The sequence below is a fragment of the Brachionichthys hirsutus genome, chromosome 6 (assembly GCF_040956055.1).
Source record: "Brachionichthys hirsutus isolate HB-005 chromosome 6, CSIRO-AGI_Bhir_v1, whole genome shotgun sequence".
NCBI classification, from domain to species: Eukaryota; Metazoa; Chordata; class Actinopteri; order Lophiiformes; family Brachionichthyidae; genus Brachionichthys; species Brachionichthys hirsutus.
The window spans coordinates 1,885,038-1,907,714 of record NC_090902.1 but is presented as its reverse complement, the minus strand read 5'-3'; the positions used below and the strand labels follow the sequence as shown (position 1 = coordinate 1,907,714).

The window sequence follows — 22,677 nt, the reverse complement described above, 5'->3', positions numbered from 1 at the left end:
TGCCCCCTCACTTTTCACGAACAACGGGGGCCGTCAACATTATCGGCTCTACGACACAACCGCTGAGGATCACTGGGTTCCTCCGGTCATGCTGAAATGCTCTCACTATTAAAAACCATTTATGAATGCGATGCCCGAAACAAGTCTGTCATCGCCACGGCTTTGTTAGCGTCAGCTCAGCCAATTGAATGTGAAACGGCTTGCTGGGTGACCAAACCCCCGACGGTGAACTTTGAGGCTGAGGCATTTGGTCCGGGCGGACAGGTGTGTCCAACCGGAGGGGCAGGAGCAACACGCAGAGTCTTTGAACGCCTCTCATCTGGAAAATGGGGCTCTCTCCGAAGCGAACGTGACAAATAAGTAATTTAAGATGATTTAATCTTTAGCAAAGAGCTTTTGTCGTAGAAAAACAAACGCAAAAGTCAAAATCCCACAAGACAAACAGCCATAAAGACCATATTAGACTTTTTAAAAAGTGTGGAATAAAAGTGTGGCTTTTCCCAATATAAAATATGATCCAGAATGAATTTGTTTTATGTGCGTAAAAATACTTCCGTTGAGATTTGTGAGCGGCCAATCAGACGTGACGCTGGTGTGACGTCACCAGCGACCAGGTGATTGGCGGATATAACCTACCCCCACGTGGTCACGGAAACACACACACAAATCAATCACCTGACATCACTAATGATGCCATTGACGGTAATGAGGAAGGAGACGCGCTCGTGAAGAGAGCTAACGATGCTAATCATGGCGACATCACACTGATGCTCCCACAATGAGCCATCGTGTCGGCGAATGAGTCATCGATTAACACGGATCTAATGTGTGTTTTTTGTGTGGAGAGCTTCCTGGTTCCTGATCAGTGTATGAAAACACCATCTGCGGCATCTCGTGGGTTTTCAGAGGATATTTACACCCTGCCGTTAAATGCGTCTCGACACTGCCAGAAAGAGGAGAAATAAGTAGACGAGATAAAAAGAACTTTCAAAATCATAATTAACCCCATGATTGTAAATATTGGCCGATTTTTAGATTTAGATGTAAATCATCATTTCCTTTAAATTCACAAACTCTCATCTGATATTTGAAGAGTCACACATGAAGGGAAAGATGCACCATATGGCCAAAAGTATGTGGACACCCATCGTTCAAGTAAATCCAACCTCTAAACGCCTTGATGCGATTATTGCGTCTCACGCCATTATTAAGCTGCAGCAGTTCCCTTGATGAAATCCAGTGCTGATGTTAGCTGGCTCACAGTTCCAGTTCATCCAAAAGGAGTCCAGCGTTCCACCAGCAAGATAAATGGGAATCCTCAATTTAAAATCAAGGAGAAAGAAAAACATAAATCTAAAAGATTTCATGATGCACGCTTCAGCTCAAGCTCGCCCGCAGCTTCAGATGTCGTCTTCCGTCCTCCAGCTGGTAGCAAATCTGGCGTCTGGTTTCCTTTCTATATCTAAATATTAATAGTCTCCATTACACGAAAATTACTTTCATCTCTGACTCACATGGAGGGATTAGATTTTAATCAGCGCATTAAATATGACTTTCTATCCCTGCAGATGGGTGAGGATGGCAGCCAATTAGCATCACGCTCCGTTAGCGGTCTGAAGCCTCGCCTCATAAAGCCTTTGTTACCCTGGCTTCTGGGAAGGCATCAACAATAAGGGAGGCGCGTGGGGAGGGCATGGCGGCATGCTGATTAGCTTTTGTCCAGCTTTAGTGCATCAGCGAAACTTTAAAACAGCTTTTGAAAAGATGTTTTTTGAATGAATACCTTGAAATGTGCACGATCGTGTAGTATTTAGGAGCTGCGGCAGACTTAAACGGGTCATGTTAGCTTCTCCAAATGATCTATGCTAATTTTTGTGGGTTTATTCTACTTCTGCCGTGCAGATAATAAAAACACGAAGAAGCTGAGAAGCAATTTGACAAAGAGAAATCCACCAGCTGCTTGTGTAGCACATTAATCAATACTAAACATATAGGCTGCAGATGTTCAAAGATTTACAGGCAGTCATGACCCAGAAATATCAAAAAGAAGAAGAGACAGAAAAAAAAAGAAAGTTTGGCAACATGCCTTCGTATAGAGTTAAAGAACGTCACAGCACAGAGACCGCACTTCTTAGCGTTATTAATGACGTGCTCTTCGCCACGGACTCTGATCACTGTGTTGCTTTTGTCTCGTTTGGAGAGTTGGGTGGGAATTCGAAAGTGGTTCAGGTCTTACCTAACAAATCGGAGGTTTCCTGTTCGCATTAGGGTTGCAGAATCCTCCACATATGGTGTGCCTCAGGGCTCCATACTTGCCCCTCTTCTCTTCTCCCTCTACCTCCTACCACTTGGGTCCGTCCTGCGGAAGAGAGACATTGCATTACATTTCTATGCTGACGACAGACAGATTTGTGTACCGCTAAAACAGGAGAATGGATTCTGTACAAAGCCGCTCTTGAAGCGCATCGAGATTAAAGAAGCTCTTCCTGAACAATATTTCACACTCACAGCTTCGATGGAGATAAACATTAGCTCGTCTCACAGCGTAAGATCTTCCAAAGCCGAGTTTGGGCTATGAGAACGGCCAGCGTGTGTTTTTTTCCACCTAAACCGACCCTGATAGAAACTGTTTGCTCATTTTCTCCAGTACAGCCTGCATTAAATCAGAGCAAATCCCAGGTGAGATCAATAGAGGCTGATTAGCTTGAAGGCACACAGCTGGGACGCCTTCTCTCCCTCAGCTGGGCTGACAGGAGGATATTTATACCCAACCAGAAGTGGCTTGTAGTACGTCGTTTGCTGCTCTGTGGCGTATCAGGAAGGCGGTTTCGCAGTGACAAGCCAGGCTATTACCAGCCCGAGTCTACGAGTCCTGACTTTGGGGTGAAGTCAGTCGTCTGAGGTCAATTATTAGTCGAGTTCTCCTTCACAATGCAGCTCGTTGAAGTGAGAAGCCTGAAATGCTGCTCTTAAATCTCTGCAGGTAGAAGGAGTTGGAACTGAAGCCTCGTCTTTCTCAGAACTACATCCCATCCTGACGAACTCCTGAACCGTGTTAAGTTGCCGTCGTCCTGGGACTGGAGGGATGTGAAGGGTCGGGACCAGCGCATCCCTCAGTACCGCGGCTCCTGCTGGGTTTATGGCAGCGCCCAGTGCAATGGCAGGCCAGATTACCCCCCCCCCCCCCCTAATCCAGCCGGAGTCGAGACGTGTTCCTTTTTTTAATTTGATTTCCTAGCAGATTTAAGTACTCTAGAATGACATAAGAATCTGGATCGGGTGTGTGCTGGCGACGCATTCCGTTCATGTTCCCAGAAGGTAAATCTGCCTAGCTGTAGCGGTTCTTTTCACTTTCAAAGCCTAAAGGTGAAGCTTGAATTAATTCATTCATCAAAGCAGCTCTTACAACCTTCAAACCACAAAAACTGCTACTGGACTAAAATATAAGTTCTCCTTTCCAAGAAACAATTCGTTTTCCATTCTTTAAAAGGTCCTTTTTGCAGTGCAGCCTGGCGCCGACTCCTTTCGTTGCATGTAGGAAAGAGTACTACTCCATGTTTGCAAACTCCAATGTTTAAATGTGCTCACCCTTTTAAAACATGTCCAATGTTTAAATGTGCTCACCCTTTTAAAATATGGATTTCTTCAGGTGTTAGATTGCACATTAAGACCCCTAATTGTGAAATCTGCAGGTGACTGCTTCACTCTCCTTCCTCTGATTTCAAAATGCTGCTGTTTTTTGTTTGTTTTATTTAAATGCAGTTTTGCCTCAATCCTCTCACGCCTAATTAGCTTTTTCCTCGCTGCGGATGTAGATTAAAGCGATTGAGCGCTGCATTGGCAGCGCCTGCCAGGCAGGACGAGCGACAGCCCTGCTATTACCTGGAGACTTCAGGTGTCAGGACGGCTGAACTGAGCCGGTGCCTGTCTCTCTGAAAAGCCCAATTTGTTCTACAATCTCTGAGCTTGATAAACAGAACCGCCTCTTTATTGACTGACATGCTTTATTAGCTTCAATTGTCATGCTTCTGGAGTAACATTGAGTTTAATTATGAGTTATCGAGAGTGGCGCATACGCAATCAATCCTTTCAGTTTATGTACAATTACAGAGAGAATATTTTCTTGCCGTTCGGTTTGGGAACAAAAAAAAAAGGCGAGCTCTTGGATATTCGATTCACGGGACGTAATAATAATAAAAAAAAAAAACACAAGCTGCTGCGCTTTGCTGCTGATATGGAATACAATGGCGCCCATTAACTGCCGCTTCCATTCAGCATCTCCGGGGAGAACAAAGGATAATCGAACCCAACACAGCGCTGTCGACTTCTTCAGCCTCCAAAGCGAAGGCAAAGCTTAAGCCCGGGAAGCTGTGCCCTGTCCAAGTGCGGGCCCACTGTGAAAACAAATACGCAGCATCATTTGGGTGCTCAATATTATGCCATCAGGCCCCCACCCTCAAGCAATCTTTCAAGTGAAATCAAATTTGCGCTCTGATTAAATTTCCCGCATGTTTCCCCATTTGCATAATCACAAACAGAGCTCTAATGGCTGCGAATGAAAACACATGGTAATCATTGGGTTTGAGGCTCCGGCAGAAGAAAGTAGTCCCGCGCGCCTGTGACGGGACGAAATAATGGTATGAAAAATGCAGGTTGCAAATGCACAACAAGCCATTTTCATACCGACTGATTCAGCATTCGTCTTCATTACAGCAATCAATGTGGCAAAATGGATTTTCAGCAATTCCTGCAAAACCCATTACGTATTGTTTCGCTAATCAATATGTGCCTCTGTAAACATGGAGATGGAGGTGGCGGTTATATTAAGAGCATGAAGGCAAAGCATGGACTACATCATGCAAAAGTTTGCAACCGAGGATGCCTGGAGGAGGTCGTGTGCTGCTGGTATGCAAAGGAACGGGCCAATCAGAGCACCTGCTCGACAACGGGCGTGAACTGCACCTCATGATGTCACTGTTCTCTCTCTCAGGTGCATCTGCTTCAGCGTCATCCATTTGTGTCATTGATTTGACCATGTTTTTATCTCTCCTGAGGCATTTTGGTGGAGCAGAAACCTGGATTATTACATTTAAATTGGATTATCCACTGCTAAAATGGGAATTGTAATGATTTAACCTTAGACGCTGCCTCCTGCAACAGTGCAGACATATGTAAAATGTGTGTGTGTGTGTGTGTGTGTGCGCATTGTATAATCTAGTGAGTCCAAGGCCACATTTGCTTCATAAACTAAACAACAGAGAATGAAATGTTAATCATGGACCCAGATTTGGGTATTTCATATACAAAATGTGTTGTCTGATTTAACTTGAGATGCTAGAGACATCATATCTGATGCTAACAACTCAAAACATGCTCAAAAGATTCATTTACATTATTACTAGCGACACCAGCAGATGCAACGAGGGTGGAAAAGAACCGGCTCCGGTTTCTTCGTGCGTTCCACAACAGCATCAATCATTTATTGTCTCGGGAATGAGCGGAGCAGACTTTTCTTCCCACATCTTGTCCTGTTTGCCAAAATACAAGAGTTACTGTGCAATGTGTTGCAATGAGTTCTAATCATAATGCATGAAGCAGATTAGCTGTGCGAGACGCTATAAATCACTCATTATCACGCTTCAAACTTCAGCACAATTCACGTGTGGGCTGATTTGCATTCCATAATACATCTAAAGCGCAAGCAGCAAAAAGATTTAGCTATAAGCCTTCTATCACCAAATGGGAATTAATCATTAGAACTAAAGTCTGCTCTTGAGCTAATTGCTACTTCTTCCTAAAGATCGGTGTGTACTTTTTTTTACCCATCAGGACTAAAAAAAATACTAAAAACACTCACACAACAATCATTTAGTTAGCATGACTCAAATCGATTTGCAGCCAAAGCCACCCCGCTGATGCTATGCATCATTCCTCTGCTAATCTCGGCTCTCTTGCCGAATATACTCCTCCAGGCGGCTGCAGAATTAGCTTAGGTTAATAGATGAGAATTAATCCCTCTTAGTCACAACAAAATTAAGGAATAATGTGACCATGAATATTTCAGCTGCACTGCAGCAACACGGGAATCTGCTTGCACAATCTGCCCCGGCTTGCAAAAAATAAAAAAGTATTGGCGATTAAATACATTATTAATGCGGCATCATAAAATTCATATTTGCACCAGCTGAGTGGGAGCTCGGGAGTGAAAATCCAATGAGCAGTCAATACTATTTCAAACTAACTTGCTGAACACGGAGAACTGAAAGGAATGGCCTCTAAAATTGCTTATTGAACTGTGCTTTTCTGCTGTATCACTCGTTTTGTCTACAGTCGAATATTCTTATTACATTCCCCTAAAATAGATGCAGCCCTTCCAAATCAGTGATTCTTGCAGCCTTCCCTTGGACGTTTTAATTAAAGCTCCAGTCGCTCTTATTATCATTGTTTCAAGAGGGCTGCTTCCACATTCCTGAGCTGCCTTCTCCTTCGTAGGATCAGCGTTCCGCTATGATTGCACTGCCGAGAGCGCCCGGCTCATATCCCCTCTGGATTTTACCTCCAGAATCCCAATATCACGTCTGCTACTGATGGAAAGCTAGCGTAGACAAACGCGGAATTTATGGAGACGCACATTGTGCATTTGTAGATTCGCAACACATAATTCTAAATTAAACTTATTGTGCAAGAGCAGCAGAACATGCACACCTGTAGAGCAATAGCATGGCTGGATATTTGCATATGATAAGAGCAGAACTAGCACTAACATTCATCATAAAAGGTTAAATACCGCAGAGAGCAGCGGGAATGGAGGAAGGTGCCTGCAATGAAAGGTCCTTCTGTGCTGCTGTAGCTTCACATAAAGAAGCGACTTCACGCCATGAGCTGCAGCTCTATTGTTCCCCGTACATGCAATCGATAAAGGCGATACACTTTTCATTTTTCTGAGGAACGTTAAAGACTCCTGCAACTCCATCAGAAAAGTCAGTTCAGAAGGCGTCTTAACGTTTGTTTGTTTTTGTCGTACGAGATCAAAATCTAAATAAATGATGTATGAATCGGATGATTGGGAACGGTTGGGCTGAAAACTATTTCAAAGACTTTCATAGGAATACGGAGGACAGAAGCTTTGACTTTGATCTAACGTGTTTGTTTGTGATGAGTCGTCCGTCAGCCGTGAGGTGGGATGTAAAGGAAAAGCGCTTTCATTGGTTTTCAGGCTGACATTGAGGATTCAAAGCACAATCCAAATCTGAAACTTGTTGTATCAGAACGATTGATGAATCAGACTCCATTTAAAGAGCCGGTTCACCCAAATCTAAAGATGTTTGCCTCCAGCCCAAAATCAGGGAGGTGAATTCGGTTGCTCTTGTTTTTCAGAAGATATGAGATCTGACAAATCTCAACAATAATGCACCGCCTTCTCCGAAAACCTTTCTCCGGCGCTGCTTCAGTCCCCGTTTCAACTATAACGTCATAATTCTGTCTGGAGGCAGGTGAATGGGAAGATTTATTGTTTTGTAATTTAACTTTATCAGCACCAAATAGCCGGAAACAGAATGTTCTTTTTTCTCTTTCGCTTCAGACTCCAGATGCCAGATGCACATTATTCAAATCCTAATTTCATTGACTTTATCTGTGCAGTTTGGCTGCGTGCTCCCTCCTTCCACAACGACCACGGTGCCTCTGTGGAATCACAATACGCTAATGACATCTGGCCGGCAGAACATCATGGCCGACTGTTATCGGCCAGCTAGTGGCCATCATTAGTGCAGGTTTGGTTTGGCACTCTCGTTCTCTGAGGGACAGGAGCAGGGGGGGGAGATGAAGGAGGAAGGGGTTTGCATAAACTGACGCGGAATTGCGCTATGCTGCCCCCTGTTGAATCGAAAAGGCTCTTCGGGAGGTGTTTACGTCACCACCAAGGGGACGGATGTGGTGTTTATGTCTGTGTTTTATAGCAGCACGTGGGTTTAATGCAGACCGGGATCTCATCAAAGGTTTATTTATCTCTATAAGCTCCTGGAAGTAAACAAGAGTTTGAGTTTTAAGCTTTGAAGATGTTAATTCTTCACAAATAGACTGCTTCTACGTTGGTTATTTATGTTTATTGCTGGAAAAAAGAAGAAGGGCATGCGTAATTGTGAGGCAATTAAAGACAAAACTAATATTTGGTTCGGTGTATTCGTCTCCGCTGATGGATGCGGAGGCGCAGGTAACTTCTCCCGCTGTGGGGAACAAAGGCGCGTTGCTGTTGGCACACAAGGGGTTAATGTGTGTGAGCACGCCGGATCTATCCGCCTCTAATCGATGCCCCCCCCCCCCCAATCATTATACGTTAACTACCTTTTCAGAAAATAAAAAGCCCGAATCCACAAAGGGCAGAATTGTGATTGATGTCGACAAAGCGCGTGCCCGCGGAGCAAACCAGCGCGCTCGCGTCCAACCTCATCGGAAACTTGCTTTGGACGGGAGCGCGCCCCGCCCTCCTGGTCCTTATAACCAGAACGCGTGTTCGTTGCACGCGCAAACACCACAGGACCGCTGGAGACCGCGTCGCTGCGCACGAACCGCTCCCGAGACTTGACGGATTACACCGACCTGACGCGGCCATGGATTTTCTCAAGCATGGCTACCTGAACGCGCGCAGCCCGTACGACTACACGTTTAATTTCTGGAACGACTATCTCGGACTCACGACGCTGGTGACGAAGAACCATAAACTCAGCATGCCCCAGAACCCCAACTCCATCACCGAGTCCCTGAAGGCGACCCTGGGTTTGGACGATTCTCCGGCGTGTCCGTGCGTAATCGCGGGCGGCATTGGCGAGAGCGGGCACACGGACTGTTGCTGCCCTCCCGGGAGCCCCCCGCCGCGCTCCATCCTGGACTTGAAGGAGCGCTTCTCGATTCTGAGCCCCTTCCAGAACCAGCTGGGCGCGCAGCCGGACCGGGAGGTGGGCTTCGGCGGCAGCTTCGCGGGGTTCGATCTGTTCGGCATGGAGAGGAAGATGCGCAAACCCGCCTCCAGGAGCAAGCAGGAGCCCAAAATCTGCGTCTTCTGCCGAAATAACGGCGCGCCCGAGGAGGTGTACGGCTCCCACGTGCTGAAGACCCCGGACGGCAGGGTGGTGTGCCCGATCCTGAGGGCCTACACCTGCCCGCTCTGCAGCGCCAACGGGGACAATGCGCACACGATCAAATACTGCCCGCTGTCAAAGGATCAGCCATCCCAGCGACCACTGAAGGGGGGGAGGGCGGTGGGGGGTAAGAGGATGAAGGTATTCTGAGCAGACGCGCCTGGAAAGGTCACCGAATTGCACTGAACAATTTCCAGATGACTGTTTTGATTTGATCCCAATTCCTCAGACATATTGATTTGATCTTTTATCTCTCTCTCTCTCTGTCTAAGATCTTATATTTTTATAGTTCTTTTATCCACATAGAATAATTTTATGCTTTATACATCGGATTTATTTTTCTTGTAGTCACGTGAAATAAAGGCAATCTATCAATAAATGATCACAAAGTGTGACTAATAGTCCAGAGACGCGTTTTGGGGCGCGTAAACACGCGGAAGGGGATGAATGTCGCATTTCATGGCGAGTATTTTTGTAGAGCGGCCGAGCTCGCTGCGATCTTTCTTTGTCTTTCTCGTCTTAGAAAACCAAAGTTATGTTTTCCATTAAAATAAGCTCAAGAATGTGTCACTAATGAGCGCCGTGCGCGTCTGACTGGAGGAGGGACTCTGATCCGATCTGCCCCCCCTGATAAAAAAAAACATATTTTCCAACTTGCTCCAAAAGTTGACATTCAATCTGCCATGTGAGGAAGGGGGGGGGGGGGGGGGACACAATGTGGCCTCTGTTTGGAGCTCGTATTCTCCGGGGAACATTAGAATCAATTGTTGGCAAAGCCAAACCTTTTTATATATATTCTGTGATGAGAATATAATCTGTTTTAACAAGCAGCCACAAATGAGACATAATACACTCATTTTTTTTAACATGTTTACATTCCCAAATAAGGGCGACACACTGGATTTGTTTCCTCTGTCAGGTCTCACTTTTTAATCCTGCTTTTTTTTATTATTATTATTATTATTAATTTGCTTTTCCATCATGGAGTATTCAGAATCTCACAGGTGCGAGTCCCATTCACCTTTTACCCCAGGTGTGTGGTGTAAAAAGAGCAAATGAATGTTAGGAAACAACAACATGTCATCCCATCATTTCTTTTCTGAAGAATCCCCCCCCGCCCCGCCCCGCAAAAAAAAAAAAAAAAAAACGATGCAAAAATGTTGTGAATGTATGATTGAAAGTGTCACTTGCAGGACTGACAGTTTGTTTACCAAAGGAATACAATTACATTGAAGAAAAACAAGAAGAGAGATTTGCTGTGTTGTACATAAAGTGATGTTTATTCAGTATTTTAGCATTAAGTGACTTCAGAGGGCGCTACCTCAACAGGATTTTGTACTTACATGTAAAATGTCAACAGCAGTTTATTGATATAGTGCTGCCATTTATAATAAGGGTTTTGATAGTATTTTTGATCTTTGTATAACATAATTGTATTTTCATTTTGTCGCATTTAACATGACGGAAGTGAATTTCCAAGAAGCTATAAGCATTGTGCACCAAAAGGTGATTGTCTGTAAATAACGATGAGGATGAGGATGAGGATGATGATGATGCCCATATACTTTTGAAAGTTTAGTTGTTCAATGTTACATGATTCTTGAGAGTACGCAAGAGAGTGGATATTGACGGAGGCCGACAAACGTTGCCACTTTTAACAGAGGCTTTTTGATTAAATGAATAATAGAAAAAGAAACACTGTTGAACTTTGTTATTTATATTTTACCACGATTTCCTGTATGCTGCTGTGCAGAATAACAAACATATGAATCCACTATAGAGAAATAAAAACGTATCAAATATTTGGATCTACGCGGTCGTGTTCTTCTTGTTCATTCGACTCAGAGGTAAAAAAAAATAAATACTTGTGTTCAGATGGGCTTTAAGCAAAAGCACATGTAGGAATGCAAGAAATCATGCATACAGTAGGAAGACGAAAAAAAAAAAAGTTCCTTTAACCTTTGCTTCTGGACAAACGCTCGTAAGCTAAAGCTTTGTCTCTGGAGGACAAACACAGCGCCACGTTTGTTCGTGGTTGTTCAGTGAGGTCTACCCACACAAGAATGTCTTGGCTCTTCAAACGGATCATGTTTGCACTGAAGGGGACTGAATAGCGGGCCCCTCCCGGCGTCCTCTGCCTGCCGTGGACCGGTTGCTGCAGACACATGGAAGGGGCTGAAACAGGCTGGAAGTTTTGCTGCAGCTGTACTTGTGTTTTGGAGTCCGACTTGTGCAGCTGTGAGCCCCAAAAAAACAAAACAAATCCCAGCAATAAGGGAACAATAAATAGAATGCGGCCATGATGAGTTCATGAATGTCTTTCCTGTCTCACCAGAAAAACAACACCAGGCGTTCGTAACCGCTGAGGATGCTGAGCATACAGTGCAAAAACAGAACGCGTGCGTGCGTTAGCCTGAGGCGCCTTGTTGGTGTCATCCACAGCCTTCTCCTCCCCTAAATCTTCATGCATCGCTCCAGCTGAGGCTGGAGCATTAAAAATGGATGACTGCTAAGTGCAAAGGGGATTTATCTCTGTGAGAACCCTGGAGAAAAAGCCTGGAAGGCTAGTATTTCCTGCAAACACGGCCAGCTAAAGGGCCTTATTCCCTCTGTGCACCAGCCTCCATTAGCGGCTGCACAGACAAGGCCTCCTAGATAATCTGTTTAGTTGCACCATTTATGAGATATGTATCTCGCGTGATCATATAATGTGTCTTAGCTGTCTGTTTCTGCGCGTAATACAATTATCGTGCACCACAAGAGCCGAGGGAAAAGAAAGCCGGTCGGTTCCGGGATCCAAATCCGAAGTGCGGTCACTGCAATCTGTGCTCTTTAGCGTAAACGGGGAAATGATTTGAATTAAAGGGCGGAGTTATTACCCAGGTGTTGACTCAGAGCCACGGGATCCCCTCTGGCAGGTGATAAAGATTTAGATAATGCCCCGCAGCCCGAGCTGGTCTTTGCTTTTAATGTGACTGAGAGGTTTCATTAATTCCCAGCTCAGCGTCGCGCCGGTTCCACAGAATGGCCTCCTGCTCTGCAGCTACTGTACAGGAGATCAATGGTTCCCTGCAGAGCAATCAGACGGGCTCAGGTCCCTCCTCCGTCGGACCCTTTGATAGATGAGATATCTCAGCTGTTTCTCTCTGTAATATTTCACTGCAGAGAAAACACAATGTCCGCGGTTGATCCACGGAATCCAGTGAAGATAAATAAAACACTCCTCTTTTAGTCTCTCTATATCTGTTTTCTTTCAGAAAGTTCCAATGAGGATTTTTATATACTCTTTTCATCTAAGCAACAATGAATCCTTAGAAACCACATTGTTTCTACCTTGTAGCTCATATTCCCTGCATGTACCACCTGGCACTGGACTGCTCCCGGGATTCACTTCAACGGATTACAAGATATTGTTTTGATCTGAGGGTGATGGCTGTGGCTTTATTGTCCCAACATTTTATTGATTTCAGATTTAAGGGTCAGTTCTCATACTTTTAAATGCCACAGCAACTTTTTTATTATGATTATTTCTTCTCTCCCTTCAATCAAACAACAGTCTACTTCAATAAAATCCGACCCCCCCCCCCCCCCCCCCCACTAAAAAATAAAAAATCATGCTGAACAATAAAATGTGTGAAATGACTCTGCTTAAGGCTCTAATGAACCATTTACCCAACGCCGTTCTCCTTCATTGACCCGCATCGTAACAGAAGGCTCATATTAAGTCAGAAATCTGCTGAATTCATTTGTGGGTTCCAGTCATTTCCCAGAATACCCTCGTAATGAGGATCCTCCTGTCGCCTAGCAACTCCTCGAGATGAAACTGGACGAAAGCTGAGCCTGAAAGTCACTAGAGTGCGGTATAAAGAGGACACCATCTCAATGGCTTCACGGTGATTCGGTGCAGATTTGACTTTTACAAAAGGAAGAAAAGGCCTGAAAGGGGTTTCGGCATGGATGTATTTTTGGCACGTCACCGCCCCCAATGGTGATAACTGGTATTACAACAACATTAAGCCCTGCTTTATGACAGATCCTCTATTTTATTTTTTATTCAAACCCACTGATGTGGAAGGAATCATAAAGACCAGTATGGTGTTATTGAACTCCGCGTAGAAATGTCAGCGCTGACCATTCCGCCGGCTCGCCGCCAGCAACTCCTCCGTCCCTCCGAGGGCAGATTACAGCGTTGATGCCCTAATTGAAACTTCACAAAGGATTTATTTGAAACCAAAACTCACTGCTGTTTAAGTGAAGCAGACAGGTTATTAAGTTTCTTTCACAGCGCGGCCGGCTTATCTCTCAGCAGCTGCAGATGCACTGTCAATTTGAAATAATCTGAGCCAGCGGCGCGGATCCGCAGAAGACAAATTCACACAACACTTCATTGTTTTCTTGCTTGTGTTGTGTGTTCGGATAAAAAAACAAAAACTTGTCTGTCAGGCTTCAGTCACAGCTTGGCTCCTGGCGTTCGGGGTTTATCAGCATTTTTTTACACAATCCATGAAAATAAAAGCCGCCATCAGGCGACTGTTTCTGTTCATATCAGTGCTTCTTGTTATTTATAGTTTTCTAGAATTCCATTTCCCTCAGATGCAATCTTCCAAACAACGGCTTCCTATGCGGATAACAAATCCGGGCTACAGGACACGATGGGAAGAATGAAACTAGTCAGGAAACTAAAAAAACTGTTTTACATCAGATATTCACTTATAAACTGATAAAGTTGGATGTCGGTGTTCTTCCACCGATGCGGAGCTTCTTTGGAAAAATGAATCACACCTCCAGTGAATTTTACCTTTTTAATACGAGATGAGAAAAACTATTTTAATTAAGAGGCAGCTTTATCAGGATCCCTTCTGGCGGGCGATAAAGGTGCTTGTCAGAACCGTTTAATTGACTCAGGAAATTTATTAATTCACACATCGGTGCCGATATTTTGAATTTTACCTGTTGAAGTCCTGCAGCCTGATCACAGAGGGACATTTGGGCCTCCCAGCTGGCGGTGGTTGACCTTTTCGGCGACGTTTGCGTCAACTTCATCCATTCAGCATTTCATCCCACTGCGTTCTACTTTCTTGCACCTCGTTTGAAGCCACCGCTAAAATCAAACGTCCCATTTTCATATCCTGTTGCCGTTTCGCTGACCCATGTGATGGCTGTGTTGAGAGCAGATAATAAGTTACACATCGAGAGGATTCATTCACCGCTCCTGTGATTTCCCACAATACACTTGCGACGAGGATATTCCTGTCGCCTAGCAACACCTGGAGATAAAATTGGACCGCAGCCAAGCGTGAAAGTCATCCCACAGAGCGAGGAAAATAGGATAGCATCTTCAGCCCTCACATTATGGCCGATAGTGCTGCTTCCAAGCCATTAAATTGAAGCCAACTCTGGAAGTAAAACCAGATGATTTCCTCCTAAATGCTCATAATGATGACGTCATTGTTTATTTTACAGTGTTGGGAAATGGCTCCGTGTTTTAGAGAGGCGGTACTTTTTCTTATATAAACTAAAGAACTGAGCTAAAAGTCATCGCTGTTGTTTTTTCTGACCGAACAATCATCATTATATCGTCATAGAAACAGTTGTTTAAAGTCTAATATCTAGCATGGCGCAGCGCCATCAAACCCAGTACAAAGCCCTGACCACCAGTATTGTACTGGGAGAAAGACGCACTGGCGCTCATTCTGAGCAGACTGTGGGCTTCTGGAGAATCACCGCAGCAAACGCCAGGCGGAGTCTGATCAGTGAGGAATGTCTGCAGCCGTAAGTCAGACATAAATCTGTTTTCAGGTTCTCGCTCTTTATTCACCACGATTTGTTTTCATTCACATCCACTTAAAGCCCATTTGTTAAAAAAAAATGGGACAGGGTGGTTTTGGAGATCATGTTGCGACATTGATCACCATCCAAGTGGCAAATTGATCCAGTGTGCACATTTTTCTTTTCTTTTATTCTTATTTAATAATGCAGTGGCTTGAATCTGCCCCCCCCCCCCCCCCCCCCCCCCCCTCCCACACACACACACTAACTTCAGGTTGTTTCCGGAGACCGGGAACGCTATTGTCCGTCTCGGATAAAGCCTGATTCCTCAGGAGGAGGCCATCCTGGGATAAGCTTCTCTATTCAAACTGCATAAATCGACACACTCTGATGATTAAAAGTAAAGCTTTAGAATAAATCAGCACACGTATCATGATGGATGAGCCTGAAATCGCACTGTTATGAGTTACTGATTAAGTCTTTAATCACGACTTTTCAGTGACAAATGATGGCTGTGAAGTGGAGGGTGATGATTAATATATAATTAAGCAAAATAAAAAAATAGAAAAGTAAAGATTTATGTTAAACCTGAGCGATTGAGTTTGTAAACTTACAGCAATGAGAAATAAGAATGAATATTTTCACTCTGGTGGTTAGCAAAGATAATTATGCAGAAACTTTCCACAGACCCCGGAGGAGGAGTGGGGAAGGTTATGTAAAAGTCCATCTGGGTAGAGCGGTGAATCAGGAATGTGTTATGACTTTCTTAACATTTCAATACTTTTTTTGTGTGTGTAATTTTTCATAATTACCCACAAACATTTGGTTGGATTTCCAGAAAAGCACGAGGCATGGGCAAGAAAAACTAAACCGACATGGGAAGGATTGTTCGGCCCGAGTTCCATTCTAGTTTGTAATCTGGTTTATTTTCTCTTCAGCTGCTTCAACCGAGGAATCTGAGCATAAACCAGCCAAAGGATGGTCAAAACTAAAAGTCACGGATTACAAAAAATATCTCTGGAAACAAAACAATACTTTGATATTGGTAAGATAAACTATACACACAAAAAATACACTATACACTAAAATTCAAAGAAGGGGCTCGTTCATTCAGGAGAACAGAGCAGGGGCTACTGTAAGGCCCACCGTCCCGGTTCATTTGGAGCCCTGAGCAGTTAATGTGTTTTTGTCAGTGGGAAAATTCCAGAGCTTCACTGGGTCCCATGTGGCTGTGGTTTGGGTGAGAGGCACAGTAATGCGTTTGTGACGCAAGAGGCAGGATATTGCAAAAGCTTCCTGCACAACTGTGCATTTGTACCACTTCCAGGTGGGTGCCGGGCCAGTTCGAAGAAAACAAGACCGCTGCTTCCAGGGCGGGGGTGCAAGAAGAAGTGCAGCAGCGCAACCCTCAGGCTGAACGCGGTACTGCATCCGGGATCGTTTTAAAAACCCTTCATCTGAGTGCGGCTGACGATGACGCAAGGCAAGCCTCATGGCTCTGACTTCCCGTTGCCAAGAAACACAGCTAAACATCTGAATCAGACGTTCTGATTGGCCACTGGGGCCAATAGGTGCGCCCCATCCGGACATGTGATTTCAGGCTTCACCTGTAAAACATGGCGCTTCAGAATTGACGGACAGACACGGAGTTGAGAGAAAGATGCAGAAGGTATCACGGACACGTTTGTTCACGGACACGCGAACATGCGTGGGAGTTAGAAGCGTGCAATAACGTTCATGCAATCCGTTTTTGTTGAGCATTGCTGACTGGAGTTGACTTAAAAGTCTGGTTTCGTTTTAGCTTAGCGAGTTCTGCTGATTATTTCAAATTGAAAGGCTTGATTGAAACTTAAGTAATAAATAATAATCAGGTGTTCAATGAGGCTGAGATTCATTTATATCCCTCTGAGATTGCAATAACAAAACTATGGTGAACTCTTGTTGATGATGATGGTGGTGGTGGCGGCCAATGACTGGACAAAAATGTGTAGCGCTGGAATGTCGCCTTTCCTCAATTTAAAAACAAGGAAGGGAAATTAAAGCCTGCAGAAAGGGGCATATAGCCCAGCATCTGTGTTTAGTTTAATTATATGGTTTAAAGTCAACTTTTACTGTAAATGTGTGGGTTTAGCCCTATTGGATAATTTTACTTTGCCATATTTAATAACGTCATGAACAATTTATTTTAATTCCAGAGATCTTTGTGAGAAATTAATGCAAACTGTAATTCTACAACTTGCCACAAGGTGTCAGTCTTCCATAACCTGAAAGAGGAGCTTGAAGTCAAACGTTTTTCTATTGAGGCAGAAATAATAGAATAAAATACATTGACTTGTGGAAAAATAATTCAATGAGTAAACCAGTGTATATCTAAACAAATGTTTAACTCATAAACTAATAAAAATACACAGCAACAACACCTGATTATTTACACCTTGTAATTAGCTGATAGCAGTAACTCTGGATGTGGTAGCTACAGGAAACAGTTTGATTAAACGTGTTTGTAATGTTTGCTCTTCTGAAAGCTTTGTGTGTTTTACGTGTCTATTTTTGCAGTCTGATATTAAGTGACAATACTTTAAATGTCGCTGTATGACCTTTATCATCCACAGGGGAAGTATTTTGGGGATATGTTCATTGCATATTCTCCTTGTAAGTCAGTAAGGTCTTATATATTATTCTAATTTACTTTCTTGGAGCACAGACTGAAGACATTTCCTCTCCTTGCAGCTTCACCCAGAAGAAATGCCCCGGAGCGTAATGGCAGGCGGTGAAATCCCACCAGATGCAGCGAGGTTTATTTAATAAATCCTCGTCGTAGCCTGCCTTTGTATCGAGACTTTAGTTTCTGGTGCTGAGCTGTTTAATTTGATCTGAATAAATACTCCTCGTTGAACGGGACGGAGTTAACGCACCACATTACCAAAGGAATTTACCCATTCAGACTCCTCCTACTTCTAGATAATGACTTTTTTTTTATTGCCCCACTGACTCGCACTCGCTCACACACCCTTCAATGAATGTTAATGCAATATGGTTGCAGCCTGGCCAGGGGTGGGATTGACTTGTTTCCAAACACTTAATTCAATTTGTCATCACCATTCAGGGAGGCTCAAGTGGTCTAATTTGTGTTAATGAGGGGTAATAAAGTCATAGCCCCCTATATTACTGCCAGGAGGGTGTAAGCGAGTGTGTGAGGATGGGGGTCGGAGGTATGCTATTGACTTGCTTTGGTCTCAAGCGGCCTGCCTGGCTGTTCTCCTAGCGTGCCGTCCATCAGGACTCCGCCAGCCCCCTTTCCCCTCTATTGTACCTCTAATTAGATAGTCTTTGTTGCGTTAATGCTGCCGCCATCTGGTCGGCCGTCCGGGGCTGTCGGCCGCAGGGTTGAGGGTTTGGGGGGGGGGGGACACCTTTCTCCTCACATCACTCCCTTGTATCCTCCCCTCATTCAATCCCCCTGGCCAGAACCATCTTCCCTCTTTGGCTGACACCACAAGGACCCTTTCACACTTGAAGGAATTAATGAAAGATTGATGTTTCCCTCTGTCAATGTTTGGGGGGCGGGGTGTTCTCCCAGCAGTCGCTGTTTTACATCCCGTCCCCCCCCCATCCTAACATCCAGACGTTCGGGAGGGAGATAAAATACGTCTGAAAAGGTTATGAGTTGTAGGTTTGATGGGCTCGGCAGTAAAATAACCGAACGCAAGAGGCCGTGGCCGCAGTGGGCATCTGCCAGGTGTGTGAGGCAGCGAATGGGTTGCAGGTGGGCCTGAGACCAAGAGGTGAATCCGTTGAGCTGCAGATGAAGATTCCCCGAGTGCTCTTGCTGTAAATCTTAACGACAGAAGCAGATGTTAGGTTCTGATCGCAAACATTTCCACTTCATTATCGAGCGCTTTGGCGTTATTTGTGTGTCTCTGCATGCGATGATAAAGACAATGTGGGATTTCAGGTGGTTTGGAGAGACGGCCAATGTTCTCTGGCTTTTATCTCTCCCCCCCCCCCCCATCTCCCATTAACTGTAAGTTAATACATCCTCTTCGGGGTGTCTCGTCTGCTCTTCTCAGACATTCAAATGCAATCAGAAATGAAAAGGAATGGAAGCGTTGGATGTTTTCCTGAGCTCTGGTATCTGGTGTGATTCAAATAACAAGGATAAAATTTATGTGATGATAAATGGCGTGCAACCCAACGTCGCGTCGCGGTCGCGAGACCGCAAAATCAATTGTAGAAAAGCAGATGTTTGGCTTTTAGGCCTCAGATGAACCCGCGATCCTTTGGCTGACCATCAGGTACAGATAATGGATGGAGTTGGATTCTTGAAGTTTAAAATAAGTCCACAGGGATTAATCAGGCTAGAAATCTTTTATTCTAAAACAAACGCAGAAATCATTGCATGCGCTAATGTCTTCCGTCTCTTCCTTCGCTCATCCTCTTGCATCATCTGGACACTCTTTGTTAACATGAGACATTAAGAATTCTACTTTTTCTTACACCTTTGACACACAAACCAGTGGGAGCGATGACACACAACCCGTCTGACAACTGATCTCTGGCGCGCCAAACGGAAATCCCTCGGAAACAATCGCACAACAACACTCGACTTGTTGCGTCAATCGGAGTGTTTGCTTCTTTGATAACGTTTGTGTGCGACTGTGCGGGTTTGTGTTGAGATTGTGCTACCGATGTCTAAAGTTAGCCTGCCTCTGTCTCGTTCAAGCAGAGAGCGTGACCATTGCGTGACCCCTGGGTGGCCGCGCCTCCTGCACGCCTCTTTCACCCCGCCCACAACATCATCCGTCTGCCCCCTTCTGATAGGCCGGGAAGCAGACCTGCGCTCCAGAGACTCTGAGTCAGTCGGCCTTATAGGTGTAGGAGATTTTGAAGCTCTTTGTACGTCCCCAAAAGAAAAAAGAAATGAAGCAGCGGTGAACTCGGCGGATCTTCTTTGAAACGTTCCGATTCATTTAATGTCTGGAAATGCAGGAAACAATTTTATGGACAGAAAATCATTCAATTAATTAATTGCTTTGTCGTCCAGACTCTGGTTTAACTCTTATAAAGTTTATCTACTGTGATTTGCCCTAATTAATAAAGACATGTCAGCTACATCCTTAGCTCGATGCTAATGTGCCTGAAGTCGGTAAGTAGTTATATATAATCAGCATTAATAGAAAAACAGTGCACCATCCCAACCACTTGATTTAGGCGGTTCTACCTACAGCACATCAACCCAACGGCCCTCTCTGGACGTACGAATCCTAAACACGGTTCTTTCTCGATACGCAAATAGAAGTACGTTCCATGCTTCGTAGACCTTCGGCTTCATTCCAGCCACTTTTCACGCCAGCGAGTGCTGTTGAATTCCACCAAACACCCCGACATTACGCCGCTTTGAAATGTATTATTTTAGCTGTGAAAGTTTGCCTTGGAATGGCACACCGTGCATGACTTCAGAGAGACCCGGGCCTGAATTCCCTAATCCTGGCAGTCAAACTTCATTAAAACTTTTGATTTATCTTTCAGCATTTGCTCGCGCTCGCTTCCACGACCACGTGTTAAAAGCCCGACCTTCGTGTAATGGTCTTATTAGGAGGGAGTTGGTCTCCAAGCACACTGGCCCTCGTCTCTAATAGCAAAATTAGGTTTGAATGAAATCGGAGACGATTATGGAACGTATTAGTTCTTGTCATGTTCTTGTGGAATGTACAATAAGCACAGCACTCAAAAAAATCACAACCGCCAGGCCCGCAATCATGCAGCTAACCGTTGGACCACGCTGAGTAAATACCACATTACAATGACCTGGCTCAGCTTGATGCAGAGGAATTAGAGGTCAAGTCTGCACCCTGGGTCCAGCCGGAGCTGAAACATTTTCAGAGCCTCCGTAGAACGGCGTTCGTACATTTAAACACGGTGTCTTCAGAGAATCGAGGATTAAATGCTACCAGTAAAACGTTAAGGAGCCTCTTTCATCGTGTACATGTTGACGATGTGACGGCATTCACTCGTTCGCAGCACTAGGAGTTGCCAAAAGTGACCTTTACGTTCCCTCAGGGAGGCAGACCTTTATTCCTTTTGTGAAGATGTAGATTCCGTCATTAAATCATTTAATTCAGTCCTTTAACAAGTCAACAAATAGGAAAGAGCAATGTTCTCAAACTACAAACGTTAGATTTTTGGTCAGACGATAACACGAAATACGCATCTGGGTACAAAAAAGATCCAGATATTTTCATTTACTTACAATGGAGGTTGTAATTGCCACCCATTTTGCCCCATGGTGGCGTGAGACACGGTACCCTGAGATAAACAGAACGAGTCTTCACTCTTGAGTAGACACACACACACACACACACACACACACTATCTTCAGGCCTCTACGATCCTGCAATGCTCGCAGGGTTAAAATAAACGTTACTGCTGAACCATAGTGTGCCCTCCCTCCTCTCACCATATCCTTTATTCACAGCCGCGTAATTGGTAGTCAATTTGAGCTCCCCCTTTGCCTATTGTGGGCACATTTTGCTCTGACAGAGTGCGGAAGATTAATGGCTATGAGCAGCCAAGAGGGGCTCGCCTCAGCAAGCATGAGCGCCTTAAATTCATTAGACCAATTTCCCCCTGTCCTGCACTCCCTTTCTCGCACCCACAAGAGAGGGAACAAGGGGGGTGGGAAGCACAAGAATGAAAAGGGGTGAAAGCAAAATAGTCAGACGGCGGCGGTGAAAGACAGAAGGTGAAGAAACAAAGGATTAAAGGGAGCCTTTGCTGTTTGAGGTTAGAAACACAGTTTTTGGCTCTGAACATAGATCTATTTATTTTTTCAGAATAGTTGTGTTGTGAAGATTAAGTTTGTCAAACCCTTGAGGAGCAGCAGGGATCAGGAAGGCACCGGTCCGCTCATAAACACGCATGGACGGCTCCCCATTCGAAGGGGGACGCCACCGTCGCCGTCTAGCGAGGTGCAGCGGGATCACCAGAAGCCGTCTAAGCTCTGATTTCAGATACAAACATAAACCCTGTTACTCCACTTCAGCATTGCTGCTGTGTCGGTATCTCGTCGACATTAAAATGCCTGCTGGGATGTGAGGGACAAGCCCTCTGCTCGTGCCAAAGCGTCTCGCTGGCGTCCGGGGCACATTTAGATCTCATTGGCCGAGGGTCCGCTGGCAGCGAGGCCCGGTTGGCTCGGATGAGCAGGAAACACCTTGAACTTGGGAACGATAAGGGTGACCTGTCCCCGTTTACTCGGGCGAGTGCATAATTGTGATGATTTATTCCTCCTGTCAAAGCTAAAGGGAATGCCCCCCAGTCGCCCCTCAGCATTTGGACGCTTTTAGTTTTTTTTTTTACTTTTCCTCTGACACACTTTCTTGGTTTGCGCCTCTTGGCTGCAGCTCTCTCTCCGCTGTGACGTGTAAAACACGAGTCTGGGTGGGTTCGCACGTCTTCCAGTCGGTGTATGTGCAGCTTTTTGGCCTCGGCGACCTCTCAACACGGCCGTGTATCAGATGCTCCGCGCTCATGGCGATGGCACCAAGGACTCTCTCACACCGCCGAGGGTCTTGTGTTGAGGACTCACCAATTGTCTTTCATTGACAGGCGTTGTGGGCGGCGCCATAAGGGATGGAAACATCCCTTATGGCAAGGAGCCAAAAAATTGAGCATGAACTTGCACTCAAAGTCCGTTATGTGCAGTAAAATAGATTATACATTTTCATCGTAATCTTTACAGACAAAAAAAAAACTATTGCAGAGGTTCCAA

The 22,677-nt window shown here is 44.9% G+C and overlaps 1 protein-coding gene across 1 annotated transcript; it reads left to right on the top strand.

Annotated features, from left to right (window-relative positions):
* The first annotated feature begins 8,600 nt into the window (after positions 1-8,600).
* Positions 8,601-9,287, top strand: nanos1 (nanos homolog 1). The gene has a single exon (XM_068740534.1). It carries the CDS (start codon positions 8,610-8,612, stop codon positions 9,285-9,287), a length of 678 nt encoding a protein of 225 aa, XP_068596635.1. The 5' UTR covers positions 8,601-8,609.
* The last annotated feature ends 13,390 nt before the right edge of the window (positions 9,288-22,677 follow it).

Bases quoted from the DNA above. Each gene is read 5' to 3' on its own strand.
- nanos1 (XM_068740534.1), top strand. From the start codon at position 8,610: ATGGATTTTCTCAAGCATGGCTACCTGAACGCGCGCAGCCCGTACGAC.